At 56.6% G+C, this 14,555-nt stretch overlaps 1 protein-coding gene across 1 annotated transcript; it reads left to right on the top strand.

The window, feature by feature from the left end:
* The first annotated feature begins 1,751 nt into the window (after positions 1-1,751).
* Positions 1,752-14,042, top strand: IGFBP4 (insulin like growth factor binding protein 4). Its single transcript, XM_079904898.1, has 4 exons — positions 1,752-2,317; positions 9,551-9,708; positions 10,474-10,608; positions 12,839-14,042. Exons 1-4 carry the CDS (start codon positions 1,969-1,971, stop codon positions 12,971-12,973), a joined length of 777 nt encoding a protein of 258 aa, XP_079761024.1. The 5' UTR covers positions 1,752-1,968; the 3' UTR covers positions 12,974-14,042.
* Positions 14,043-14,555: the final 513 nt, after the last annotated feature.

Consider the following 14,555-nt stretch of genomic DNA (forward strand, 5'->3'; position numbering starts at 1 on the left):
CATTTTATTCTCACAAGAGCTTCAAAAGCTAAGCTAGGTGGAGATGACCTACCTCCATTGCAGTTAGGAACATTCGAGCTCCAAGGGGTGTTGTCCAAGTTCACACAATAATTTTGTGGCAGAACTGGGTCCATTGATGGTGAAGGACGGGGAGGGGCCTGGGGGCAGTTTTCTGAATCAGGGACAGGTCAGGCTTCCCCCAGGGACTTGAGGATCCTGGTTCTCTTTACCCTTCTCCAAGGCAGATGGGGCAGAAGAGACCCCAGTAGTCCATGAGACGGCGCAGAGAGAATCCCAGAATCTTGTCCTCGGCCATAACTCCCCAGCCCTCCTGCAGTCTTTATGGTTGCCAGTAGGTGCCGTCAGTTTGCAACTTTTGGTTCTGCCCCTGCAGGTCCAGCTTCTAGCTCCTCTTCCTCCTCTCACCTGGACAGTCTGTACTTGCAGAAAGTAGGAGAGGGCCCAATCCCTGGGAGATTGAAAAAACCCCTTCCCTGGGAGAGGAAGCAGGAAGAGGGTCTCTGATCTGCACTTCAGCTTGGCTGCCCTGCAGCTCTCTAGGCCAAGCCAAACAAATCCACAGTAGGTCGCCAGGTATGCCGTTACCCTGAAATCAGCTCCAGGATAGCAGAAAGTTTTGTGGGGGAGGATGGGTAAACCCCGGGGGGACCTGAGAGACCACCTAGGAGAGGAGTCCCTTCTCCACATGCTACTCTAGAACCTCTCCTAGTCCCAGCAAGACTGAGGCAAAGGGTAGGGGGTACAGGCAACAACAGGATCTCACAGAGGGCCTAGCCACCCCTGACACTAGCCCAGATAGCACTGCTGGGTGCATTAGAAAAAGGCACCCCTTTCTCAAAACGCTTGAGTGCCATCTGCTGGAAAGCAGTCACAACAGCTATACAAGTCTACGATGACTACCGGAGAAATGGTGCCCCCTGGAGTTGTGCAGTGTGCACTTGAGAGTGGCCATCTCCTCAGCTGACATCCCTCTGGGGGTGGGTCTGGGCAGTAGAAGCAAACATCCAGGAAGGCGCAAGCGTCTTGGCACCTCCCTCTCCCGGTGCGAGTTCTGTTGATGCCATCCTGTGTAAGGCAGAGGGGACAGGGGCCCAAATGAACCCTGGGGAGATTGGGGGCAGGGGCAGATTGGAAGGGGCAAGTGGGGAGAGAGCCTATCAACCTCTTAGGGCCATTAGGCCCTTCAGGGCCCCCTTTCCCCTCCTCACCAGACTTGGTCTCCAGCGGATGAGACTGGAAGCACTGGAGTGGGGTGGGAAGGACTCTGGCCAGGGAGACTGAATCCCCGGAGCTGGGAGTCCGGGCTAGGAGGTCGCCGCGCTCTCAGTGCGGGGGGACTGCGGGGCCATCTCAGTGGGGTCCGGGGAGAATCCTCCCAGGTCGGGGGAGGGGGCCACGGAGCCGCCCCTTCGCTTTCGCTCGCCCTTCGCTGCCCTCCCGGGCTCCGGTTCAGAAGCGCTCTCGGCGCCTGCCGTGGCTTCCAAACTGCGCCGCCTTCTCCTGCGGCAGAAAAGGACTTTCAGATGTAGTAGCGGCGGCGGCGGCAGCAGCGACGACTTAGGACAGCGCCCCCTCCCCCTAACCGCCGCCTCTCCTTCTCCCTCTCCCTGGGCCCCCCTCCCCTCCCCCCTCCCCCTCCCCCTCCCCCCCCCCCGGGGAAGGCGCTGGGGGTGTGGCCAGGGGCCGGTATAAAGTCCGGGGGAGCCGGTCCCGGGCAGCAGCTCAGACCCCTGCCCCCCTACAGCCAGCCGCCTGGGCCGGGCCGAGGATGCGGCGCAGCGCCAGGCTCGCTCTCCTCCGGCCCGCTTGCTAACTTCCTCGGCTTCGTCCTTGTCCGCCAGCGGAGCCGCCCCGTGTCCCCGCGCCCTCCGGGTCGGGTCCTCCAGGCGCGCCGGGAGCTGCCTCTGTGTCCCCCGCTGTCCGCCCGTGCCCCGTCCTCGCCCGGTCATGCTGCCCCTGTGCCTCGTGGCCGCGCTGCTGCTGGCCGCCGGGCCCGGGCCGAGCCTGGGCGACGAAGCCATCCACTGCCCGCCCTGCTCCGAGGAGAAGCTGGCGCGCTGCCGCCCCCCCGTGGGCTGCGAGGAGCTGGTGCGAGAGCCGGGCTGCGGCTGTTGCGCCACTTGCGCCCTGGGCAAGGGGATGCCCTGCGGGGTGTATACCCCCCGCTGCGGCTCCGGCCTGCGCTGCTACCCGCCCCGGGGCGTGGAGAAGCCCCTGCACACGCTGGTGCACGGGCAAGGCGTGTGTATGGAACTGGCAGAGATCGAGGCTATCCAGGAAAGCCTGCAGCCCTCTGGTAAGGTGCCCCAGCCCTTGCACGCCCTCCCTGGGGTCCTCCCCTCCCAGAAGCCCCTTCCCCATTCGGGTTGGCCTGAAAGGCTCTTGAAAATCCCCTGTGAGCTGAGCAGAAGGCAGGTATGTGGCAGGGCCCGACTGGCACGGGACAGGGTCAGCCAAGGAAACTGCTGTCAAGTCCCTAGCAGCCTGTTGCCACCATCAAAGAGGACTCTGTCCCATCCCTCCATCTCAGGGGTGTCTATTTGGGAAGAGAGGTCTCAATGGTAGTCCTGGCTGCTGGGGCAAGCGTGGAAAATGAAGTGACCTGGCCCAGGCCACAGCCTGCAAGTGAGCGGTCTAGGGCCATATACCTGGAGGATGGGGTTGGTGGCAGTGGAGGCGTTCTGTTCCTGATCCAGGGACCTCCCCTCACCCTGGACACAAGTGGAGGCCCCAGGGGTCTGCGAAGCCAGGGCTCGGCCTTTTGACATTGAGGTGGGGTGGAGTGGGACATGTAAATTAGAGTGGCTTTGGTGGTGAGGGGCATCAGAGTGGCCCTTCCTCAAAGCCCCAGGCCGGCTCACCTAGCTTTTTGAGAGGTATTGGGAAGACAGGGGTCTCTCTGCCAGGCCTGGACACCTCCTCCTGCCCTGGTACACAGGCACCCTGCTCCTTTCTCCTGGCAGGTGCCATTTGAGGTGGCAGAAGAGAAGCAAGTCTTGGCTCCCAGCCCAGAGCTGCAGAAACCTAACGGGACAGGCAGTAGAGAGCGGAGGGATGGGCGGTGGGGAGAGAGAGAGAGAAAGGGAGAGAGAGGTTTAGAAGGTCTTTGGCCCTAAACTCATTCTTACACTTTCTCTGTTTCTATTTCTCAGTGAGACTTTCAGTTTCTCCCTTATAGTCTTTCTGTCTCTCTCCTTCTTTCTCTTATTCTTTTGTTCTTTCCTGCTGCGTCTCTCAACCTCTAGTTTCACTAACAACATTCTCAGATTCTCCTTTCCTCAATATCTCCTGCCCGTTATCAGTTTCTTTCTCTTTATTCTATTCCTTTTCCTGTTTTGTTGCCCTGCTTTGCTCACTTTCATCTCAGTCTCTTTCCGTTGCTCATTCTCTTGACTCTGTCATCGTTTCTCTTTCTGTCTTTGTTCCTGTCTTTCTCTGTTGCTTTCAGAATCTCTCTGTCTGCCTTTCTCTACCTCTGCCTGTTTCTTGTTCCCTCTCCGACTCTGTTTTGCTCTCCCTGGGCCTCTGTCTGTTTCTGTCTCTTTTCCTGGTGCTTGAAGCTTCCATTGTTGCAGTCCGGATGCTGGGACTCCGGCCCCAAGCTTCCTGCCCTGGGTCCCAGACCGCTCCACTTCCTCAATCCTCTGCAGCTTGTTAGCCAGAGGAGAGCAGGATGCAGGGAAAACAGGAAGGAGGTGGACCCCAGGGGTCTGGGCCTCGGGCCTCTCTGCCCTTCCTGCCCCTGGGCAGCGAGCGATAGGTCAGCAGAAAACATTCTAGGAGAAATGCCAGCCTGACACCCAGCACATCTGGGAAGCGGGGGTGGGGGGTTTCTGGGGGTGTAAGTCACTGATCCTGGGGCAGAGATGCCCGTGCTAGTGGGAGAGGAGGGGTACTGGTACAGGACCAGACTGGGAGTGAGGGCTGAGCCCTTGGGCTCCCCGGGTATAACGGGTTCCGTTTGCTTCGTACCTCTACCCTCCACCGGCCAGCGGGTATCTGGCACCAGATTAGGATGGCTGGTGAGCTCCTCCTCTCTCACCAACTTGAACGTGGGACAGAAGAGCTCTCAGTGGGTCTTGGGAACCCCTTCTTCCCTGGCTGGGTAGGAACACCCCGTCCTGAAGTGGAAGAAACTGTTCCCCTAGGAGCTGGGGAGGCATGGTGTGAACAGTTTGTGAGTGTCCTGTGAACATCGTGTACACCAGCCTCGAAAGGCAGCTTTAGGCCCCTTTTGGATTACAGGACCCAAGGTCTCCTTGCCTTGGCCTCCACCCTTGCAGTGCAGGCAGATATCGGGAGAGGGGAAGGGGAGGTCTGGGGGGCCCTGGGGAAACTAGGTACCTACTCAGCAAGCTGTGTCCATGCCCTCTTACCTCCCAGTCTTCTCAGAAGTACCCCTGCCATGGCCCGGGCCACACTGCACTGCATGAAAGGCGCCTCCTAGAGTTGTGCAGTAGCCCTGCAGGGTGTCTGGTGAGACCAGGCGTCCAGGGCTTGGCCCCTCTCCCTGCAGTCCTCCTGAGCCTTCCACTGTCGATAGGCTACTGTCCCTCCTGCGTCCCAAAGCTTGGGCCTTCTTTTTTTTTTTTTTGCTGTATGCGGGCCTCTCACCGCCGCAGCCTCTCCCGTTGCGGAGCACAGGCTCCGGACGCGCAGGCCCAGCGGCCATGGCTCACGGGCCCAGCCGCTCCGCGGTACATGGGATCCTCCCGGACCGGGGCACGAACCCGCGTCCCCTGCATCGGCAGGCGGACTCTCAACCACTGCGCCACCAGGGAAGCCCAAGGGCCTTCTTGCCTGGGGAATAGTTGGGCAGAGAGGTCAATCACGCTCTTCTTCCTGCCTTTTCCTCTTGGGGCTGGGCTTCAGCAGGAGACTGGGGAGAGCAGTCACTCAGCGCGCCCCCTCCCTCGGCCTGCTATGGTCCAGAGGCCCACTCTTTGCTCCTGGGGCAGGTCTCCCCCATCCCTCTCCCAGCTAACCCCCTCCCCCGTGCCCTCTGCCGTGACCCCCTGTCCCAGCTTTCCAAGCCAGAAAAGGTTGTGGATTAACACAGCTCAGGCCGCCAGAGGTGGGGGCGGGGTGGGACTCGTGTGTCAGAAGTCCACAATCCTGATTCAGTGTACTGACCCTCGACTTGTGGAATCTGGGGGAGTGGACAGTGGGAAGATTAGCGTTTGGACTGGGGAGATCCTAAACTGTGCTCTGGGTCCCTCTGGGACAGGGTTAGGGAACATGCAGGCTGGGTTAATTTTTAGTCAACACAGCAAATATTGTCCCCCCTACTTCAGTACTGGGAATCCAGTCATGTCATGGGAACAGGGCCTTCCCAGAAATTCTGTGCCTTGGGGGAGGGGGGAAGGGGGAGCATGGCTGCTTAACATTTTTTCTTTAGTTTTAGCAAAGCCAGAATTATTGGTGCCTTGGGTATCAGGAGTCTTTCCATTTAAAGACATAGGAGCTGCAGAGATAAGTTCTCCTTTCCTCTAGCCAGACTGCTTCTTTTCCTCATCTATAAAAAGGGGGGACAGTGGGACCTCTCTTGCAGGGCTGGGGCATCTGGCATGGAGGAAGAGTTCAATACTGGAGCAGTGATGAGGGTGGTGATGAAGAGGAAGCCGAATGGATTGAAGTTGAAGCTTAACTTCTCTGATGCTGGGGCTTTGGGGGACAGTAGGGCAAGTGAGCAAAGCTGGGGGGACATGCAGAGGAGTGGAGGGGGTAGGGTGGAAGGGCCAGCTGTCCTCTGACTCTTTAGTCTGAGGCCAGCAGCATGGCACAAGGGTGAGGGGGACACCCCTTGAGCCAGACCTCAAAGAAAAGCCTGGTACCCAGCAGGCTTGGGTACCTTGGTCTTGGCTTCTCCAGCCAGAGTGCAGGGGAAGGAGGAAAAGGCCTTTGTTGTAGGGCGGGTGGGTGACCCTCCAGATGGTGTCTGGTTGGCTGGGCCCACCTACCTCACAGCCTCACCCTGGGCGTCTTGAGGGGAGTGGGGGCTGGAGTTGAAGGGAAATCATGAGGATGAAATCAGGCAGCGAGGAAGAGGAAATCTTCTAGCTTTGACCATGAACTTTGCAGCCATTGGTGGCAAAGCTGTGAAACCTCTTCTTTCTCTGGGTCCCTGCCCTTCCTCTGTGGCTGGAGCAAAGACCAAGGTCTCCCCTGTGGCTGGATGTCGTTGGCCTAGCTCCAGCGGGGCAAGAGGAGGTGACCTGGCCTACCTTGGAAGCCCCGCCTCCCAAACAAGCCTTTCAGATGTCGGGAGGTCCGACCTTTGGTGGGGGGCGGGCAGGTTTGACTCGGCTCCCGCGCAGAGGGGAACCCACCAGGATTGCGATTTTTCCAGAGGGTGCCACCTGGGTGAGCAGCACGAGAAGGATGGACCCCCTGCATGAGCAGGGAAGTAGCAAGAATTCAGCCAGTTTTAGAGATGGGGAGGTGAACGTTCTTTTTAGAGACTCAGGGCGATGACCCTCACCCTCCCAAGCCTAGTGCCTAGGGTGGATCCTGGGGTGGGGTCTCAGTCTGCCAGTTAAACAAGACTGGGCAAAAAGAAGTTACAGATTAAGTGGAAAGTCAACAGCCGGGGTGCAGTCACTGTGCTGTGGCCAGGGCAGGGTCAGGGCGCCTGGGTGCATGTGGGTGTGCACGCGTGGACCAGTGTGTGTCCGGACACGTGATTGTTTGTGTATGTTTGTGATCCTTGAGTCCCAGCCTGTCTGTGTCTGAGCTGGCAGATAGGGACATGGTCCGCGTACCCCTGCCCCTGAGAGAGGCAGTACGGAGCCACTCTCCCTGCCGGCCGTGTTCTACTCTAAGCTGAGACACAAGCCGCAGCTAAGTGTGCTGGGTGGTGGGGAAACCAAGGTGGGGGAGGCCGGGCAGGCTGCCTGCTAATATGCCCCATGTGACGGGAGCCCTGCTGATACAAGAACGTGAGCTATGTTTCCAAGCTCGCCCTATGCCCTGCGCATCCCCGGGGTTCAGCGAGTGGACCCAGTTGTCTTCCTTCATGGCACGTCCTAAATTAAGGGACGATCATTCCAAATATCCTTTCATAATCCCCCGTGTAGCACAGGGAGATCAGCTCGGTGCTTTGTGTCCACCTAGAGGGGTGGGATAGGGAGGGTGAGAGGGAGAGGCAAGAGGGAGGAGATATGGGGATATATGTATACGTATAGCTGATTCACTTTGTTATACAGCAGAAACTAACACACCATTGTAAAGCAATTATACTCCAATAAAGATGTTAAAACAAAAAATCCCTCCCCCGAGTGTTTTTGTGAACTTGACTCATAGAAACACAATGTTGGAAAGTAGTCGAATTTCTACGGCATATCTCTCCGGGTCCTTGAGACCTCTGCCACCCTAACGTGCCACACCTCCAGGGCAGAACTCTATCTCCTGAGGTAGCCCCGTGCATTAGAAAACTCTTCCTAGGGAACCTAAGAACATCTGGCCACTTACCAAGAGGGACAAGTGTCACTGTGCACAGCCGTGCTTTCCTTTATGGTCATGAAAAGAAAGCAAACTCGAAGGAAGAACAACAAAACCTTTCCGGTTGAAGGGGGCCCTCAAAGTAGTGTCGTGGGTTGTGTCAAATGAGCCCCTGGGATCCTTAGAGCCTTTCCAGGTGGCCCCTTTGTTCTAAGCTCGCTCCGCTTCTGTGGTTCCAAGACAAATCTCTCAATTCTTTTAGGTCTTCTATTTGCTTTCTCTCCAATCCCCAGCTCCAGCCTACACACCTGCAGTGCTGTGACCCCGTCCACTAGTCTTGTGGCTTTGGGCAAGGCGGACGCGGTGATGGCGGGGGGTGGTCACTGGCCAGCCTGGGCCTTCTTAGCCAGAAGCTTCCTTGGGAAGGTCTTCAGGGAAGAGCGTGGATCTCAGGTCTTCTCTCTGGTTCCTGCCTGGGGGCTTGGGGTCTATCTTCCTATGGCCCCCTTTGCACAATCCTGGCCTTCTGAAATTGATCTGCCCCTTCGTTTGCTGCCCACACCAGCTGGGAAATCTTGCTGTCGTGGCTTCTCCTCGGTTGACCTTCGGGAACTTGATCTTTTGGGACAGAAGTCCCCTCCAGACTGTCCTTCTTGGGATGTGAAATAGGCAGAAGGAGGGATTATATCTATCTGCTTCATTTATTCCTTCCCTCTGTTGCTTTTCTCTAAGCCAGCCCTGCATCAGTGACAAAACCTCTTCCCATCCTCGGTGACTGAATTTTAGACATAACCTTTGGTGTGGAATCTTGACAAAGACTTTCTGGGGGTCTAGATTCCTCCTTGCCTGGTTTCCCTTTATCCACGTGCTTCCCCCTGGACCCCCAGAACTAGGAGAATAAAAAGAGAACTAACCCCCCAACTAACTTTGGCTCGGCAGAAAAATACCATTTAACCCAGAGGCAGCTCTGGGACCGCTGCCATCATGGAGGAACCTGCTAACTCCTCAGGAAAAAAAATCCTGATGCAAACCAGATGTAACCTTCTGTCCTGCTGCCAACATCTGGAATGCTGGCAGGGGCTCTGCACTCAGGCCGGCAGCAAGTTGCCAAACCCGAGCATTTCAGAGGTGGCTCTGATCTGCAGAGGGATCTTGCGATCTCTTTGTCCAGCTCAGCCCTGTGTTCTGGTTTTGGCCGCCTGGATGGAGGAGCGGCGGTTACAATTCTGGGACTTCTGGATGGGGTCTTTCTGGAGTTCGGATAGAGCCTTTAGGAGAGCCCAGGGAAAGCGTGGTGGTTCAGCCTCACCACCCCCATCTCCGCGTCCCCAGTGCCCTGGCTCTGGGCAACAGATGTGCACTTTGGATGGGGTCTGAAATGTAAGGACGGGAGACTTTGGGGTGGGGGTGGGGGCTGAAGGGATGTGTGAGGGTGTTCTCTTGGTCCTGGAACCACACAGTGTCTCAGACACACGCGCACACACACACACACACACACTCTCACATGCAGGCATACACACCCACTCCCACTTCTCCTGTGCAGGCAATGGAGAGAGTTTTGGGGCCAGATTTCTCATCACTCTTGGAAACTTTGATTCTGGCCATTTGGAAGAGGGTCAGCAGAGCCGACAGCCCTGGGGATCCCCTGGCTGGCTCAGCGAGATGCTGAAAAGAGTAGGAAAGGAGAGGAAGAAAGAGCAGACCGGGAGGGGGATGGTAGGGAGAACTGAATGCAAGGGGGATGAGATTCGGTGTGGGGCCCCCTGCCTGCCTGAGACCTCCCTGCAGGGCCCAGGGGACCCTCCTGCTGTCTGGGCAGCTGCAGCTGGTGACTCATCAGAGGGCTGGACTGGGTGGAGTGAGGGACAAATCAAGGACGTCAAGAGGAATATTCTCCTGAGGAGATCCTGGGGAGTGGGGAAGAAACCGGGGTGCTGCTTTCATTTCTTCGCACCCCCCAGAGCCCCTGCTCTTCCCCAGCGCCAGGCTGGAGAATCCCTAAGAAGGAGAAAGCAGGTGGGAGGCGGGGTTGCTGTGCTGCCTTGTCCTTTCCCATCGCTGACCTTTCCCCATGTTGGCCTGATTGCAGACAAGGACGAGGGTGATCACCCCAATAACAGCTTCAGCCCCTGCAGCGCCCATGACCGCAGGTGTCTGCAGAAGCACTTCGCCAAAATTCGAGACCGGAGCACCAGTGGGGGCAAGATGAAGGTCATCGGGGTCCCTCGGGAGGAAGCCCGGCCTGTGGTGAGGATCTCTGACCAAATGCTCACGTGCGTAGGCACACACACCACCACCATCACCAGATCTGGACAATGTCCATTCAGCAAACATCCTTTAGGTGTCTGCTGTGTGCGAGATGTACCTAGTATGCGTCATCAGGACCCAGGAAGTCCTCACTCCTCTTCTTGAAATTCCTTTCCTGCTCACCAGTTCTAGACACTGGGATAGCTGAAGTTATCGTTAAACACTGAGACGCTTCCGTACTGGTTGGTGAACAGCAGTGGCCGCAAGCCTCCTGATGTTTCTTGGCCCTTCCCAGGGAGTCCCCACCCCAGAGCTTCTCAGCAGCTAAAGGGTTCATGCTGGCCGTAGCAGGGAGCCTTGGGACCCTGCTCCAGGGTCTGGCTAATGTCCGTTCTGGTGGGTGTTTCTGATGGATCTGTGCCTGGGTCTTACAAGTTGTTAATTATATGATTTCATCCGTCACTCCTGTTTAGAAATCATCCCCTTCCTGTCCTTCACCATAGATTTCCTTTCCCCACAAGGTCCCTTCACATCATAGCCCTCCTTTTTAGAAGCCCTTTGGCTCAAGGCCCTCTCTTCAATGTCCCTCTGTTCTGCCCGCCAGTGTCCCCTGAGCCCGAGCTCCTCCTTTTACCTCGTTGGGCCCTGCTCAGCTTCCAGGCCTTAACCCTCCTTTCAGAGCCCGCAGTCCTGATTTGACCCCTAGCCCTGGTCCTCCTGCCTCTCTCCCTTCTGCTGAGCAGTTTCATCCTCCCCCTCCTCCAGCCCCAGGGCTCCTGCCAGAGTGAGCTGCACCGGGCCCTGGAGCGGCTGGCCGCCTCGCAGAGCCGCACCCACGAGGACCTCTACATCATCCCCATTCCCAACTGCGACCGCAACGGCAACTTCCACCCCAAGCAGGTGGGTCTCCATCTCGGCCGACTTGGCCCGGCCTCAGCTCCAGGATGTCCAGGATGGAGGTCTCAGGAAGGGGGGAGCTCCTCAACCCAAACCTAACCCCTTGGACCCTCCCCAAACCCTCCCCCAACCTCAGGACCTCAGCTCATTTTGCAGATGAGGAGACTGAGGCCCAGGGAGGGGTAGAGGCCGGCCCAGAGTCACGGAGCGAGTTAAAGGTAGACCAGTTACCCTGCCTCCCCGTCCAGGCTTATTTCTATGACCTCTGTAGTCACCATCTGTGATGCAGACCTGGCACTCCTGCCAACCTCTGCCTCCAACCCTCTCTCACTCTCCTTCCTCCATTCCTGTGAGTTCTCCTTTGTCCCTGGATGTCTGAGGTTTCCACGTGTGGCCTGTGGGATCTTAGTTCCCTGGCCAGGGATCGAGCCCAGGCCCTCGCAGTGGAAGCGTGAAGTCCTAACCACCGGACTGCCAGGGAACTCCTCCTGGCTGAGGTTTCATCTGGGAATGGAGGGGCTAGGTCTTGAAGAGTTGAGGAGGAAACTCAGCCTGCCCCTTCCCCCAGGCTGAGCCGCCAAACCACCTGGGGTTCAGCCAGGCTGGAGGTGAAGCCAGACCTGACGGCTGGAGACGGGAACTTTGGGTGCAGCAGAGGAAGGACAAGGCAGGAGACAAGACAGGAATACAGAAACCTCTGTACCTCCTTACGCCCTTAGAACATGGGCTCTTCTGACAAGCCCCCAGGACGCTGGGATGGTCAACGAGGTTGGCCTGCTCCAGCCCCATCTCTGGCCTGTCTCAGTCGGGCTCACTCGGAAGGGTGGCATATCTGGGCAGGACACTGGGTGGGGTGCCTCGTGCTGGGTGTGGCCTGGATCTCCTCCAGCCCTTGTGGGTGTAGGCACACACGTCCTCCCACTCCGTGCTCTACAGACGAATCCACAAGGTGGACCACCACTCAGCCTGAAGGGGCCTAGCTAGGAGGAGAAAGGCTGCCCCCGAGTCTGCACACCCCAGGATGGCATGAGGAGGTTATGAAGAGGTGTGCAATGGAGGAGGACCACAAAGGTCTCCCCGCCAAACCAACGCCAAACCTCCCTCCAGCCTTTATCCCAATACCAATTTTATCCTTGTCCCAATTTTTCTTTTTCCTTTTTTTTTGACCACGCCGTGTGGCTTGTGGGATCTCAGTTCCCCAACCTGGGCCCTCCGGCAGTGAAAGCAGAGTCCTAATCACTGGACCGCCAGGGAATTCCTCCTTGTCCCAATTTTTAAAATCTGCCCCCCCACGTTAAAAAAATCAATAGACTTTATTTTTTAGAGCAGTTTTAAGTTTACAGAAAAACCGAGCAGGAAGTACGGCGCTCCCATCTACTTTCCCACCCCCAGCCTCTCCTATTAACATGAGTGTGGTACATTTTTTACAACTGAGGAACTAAGATTGATCATTAGTTATTAACTAAAGTCCATAGTTTACGTTAGGGTTCACTCTTTGTGTTATACACGTTTATGTGTTTCCTTCCCCCCGTTTTTTATCTCACTGAAAATTCTGACACTTGACCCTTTATCTTCAGGCCAATTCTGACCCTTGAGACAACCTTCACTCCAACTCTAACCCCGACTCTGAAATACACCTTTACCCCCTACTTTTCCTCCTCCCCCGTCTAATCCCGACCCAACCTTTAGCCCAACTGCTTTCATTGTTCTGACCTTGACCTCTGTCTCTATCCCAATTCCATTTCTGACCTGGGCTCTAAGCCTCACCCCACTCAAGTTTGAGTCATAATTCCCAGTTCAACTGCAACTCTCATGCTGATCCTACGCTAACTTCAATGTGGATAATCACAGTCTTAACCATAATCCTATTCTTAGAGTCCCAACACAATCAGAACCCAAACTGAAACACAATCAGAACCCAAATTAAAGACTTCTCCAACCTGAACCCTAGCCTTTCAAATCCAGCTGCACCTTTCAGCTCCACGGATCCAGTCTCCCCTCCAGGTAGAGGGTACAGAACTGCCTCAGGACCCTGGCTTCGGGACCTTCTGCACCAAAACTGTCTGGACCTTTCCTTCTCGGCCAACTTTACTCCAGTGAGCTCAGAGGACCCATGTTCAAGAAAGCCTGTGCCCTCAGGAGTCCATCTTGGAGCCACTGTCTGACTTGGGGGCTGGGCTGGGACCGGGGCCAGCTGCCTGAGATCTGACCTCTCACACCCTTGTCTTGGCAGTGCCACCCGGCCCTGGATGGGCAGCGCGGCAAGTGCTGGTGTGTGGACCGGAAGACGGGAGTGAAGCTTCCGGGGGGCCTGGAGCCGAAGGGGGAGCTGGACTGCCATCAGTTGGCTGACAGCTTCCGCGAGTGAGCCCTGTCAGCAGGCGGGGGGCTCCCTGCTCCCTGCTGCCCCCTCCCCTGGAGGCTGCAGAGCTGACCTGGAGCCTGGGTCTGAGTCCTGGCCCTGCTTCTGGCCCAGAAGTTTCCCTTGGGCTGTGTTTGTGTGTGTGCGTGTGTGCTTATGAGCATGGGTGTGCCCTTGGGGTGAGCCGAAGCCTAGGGGTGTCCTTTGGGCTTAGATAGCCTGAGAGAGCCCTGGTATGTTTCCAAATTGATCCTGGATTCATTCAGCCCTTCCGCCATCTATAAACACTTCTTGACCACATACCACATGTCAGCTGTAGTGTTCAGCCCTGCGGGCTCTTATTTTGACTCCCTCTGATTTAGACATGTGAGGCCACCCTCCTATAAGGTGAGCACAAGTCTGTAGGAGAAGAAAAGTCCCAGTCCCATAAGGAGGGGAGGAAAATAGACATGTACCTTGACCGTTGTCCCTCCCCTTAAACCAGTCAGAGGGTGGAGGCCATAGGGGAAGTGTGGGGTAGCAGATGACTCAGTGGTTAGGAGACCGACTGAGACCCAATTCCAAAGCTAAAGCCTGCCAGGCTCCCCTTTACTCCCCCCCAGGTCCCTCCAGGGGGAAGGACCTGCAGGGACAAGCCCACCTTAGCTTTGTTGCTTGGCAACTGAGACCCTGCTTTGGGGGAGGGAAGAGGTCAGCGGAAGGCCTGCAGGACAGAGGGCTGGGGAGGTGGGGCCCATCTCTGAGCAGTCAGGGGAGGAGGAAAGAATGCACAGCTGGACTGCATGTGCCTGATGGAGAAAGGAAACCACATGCTGGGAGGTGAGGGCCTTACCTGGGGTCCTGCTTCCTCCCCCATTTGTGGTCACAGCCAGGAAGTCACCAGGATGACTCCATCCTTCAGTGGCTCACTGTCTGTGGCTCTGCCTCCCTCCCCACACCTCCTTCCCTGGACCTTCCTCCCCGATATTTCCCTACCCACTGGGCATTTTCTGGCTTGACTGGATGGAAAGAGACTTAGGAACCTACCAGTTGGCCATGATGTCTTGTCTATTTTTTTTTTTTTTTTTTTTTTTTTTTTAACAAAACAGAACAAAACCAAAAAAACCGTAGACAATGGTGTTCGGTTGATTTATTTACAATTAAGAGACAGGGATGCACCAGGGGTGGGGAGAACTGTCTTACATGGTAAAAGGACCGCAAAGGGTCAGCCAATTCACCCTCCTCTTCCTTGCAGCTTCTTCCTGGGGAGCCTCTCTGTCCCCAGAGTCTGTGCTGTGTTCAGACTCCTGGTGGGCCAGTAATGGCTTCTGAAGGGAGGGAGCAGGCTGGCCAGCCCTGCTGGGCCAGAGCCATTTCTGGGATCAGCTGGTGTGTGAAGCGGGGGCATTTCCTAGGGCATCAGGCAGACTGGGTTCGCGTCTGGATTTGATTTATCGATTTAGTGAGGGGAGGTACTGCCCTGCAGCTAGGGAAAGGGGGTAAGCTCTCCAACACATTCCACAGCTCTGACTGCCTAGATTCCTGACTGGGGGTTGGGGCTGAGATTTCATTCTGAGGGGTTGGGAGTGGGGGTATCTTTGATCTTGCT

The sequence above is a fragment of the Stenella coeruleoalba genome (assembly GCF_951394435.1).
Source record: "Stenella coeruleoalba genome assembly, chromosome: 19".
NCBI classification, from domain to species: domain Eukaryota; kingdom Metazoa; phylum Chordata; class Mammalia; order Artiodactyla; family Delphinidae; genus Stenella; species Stenella coeruleoalba.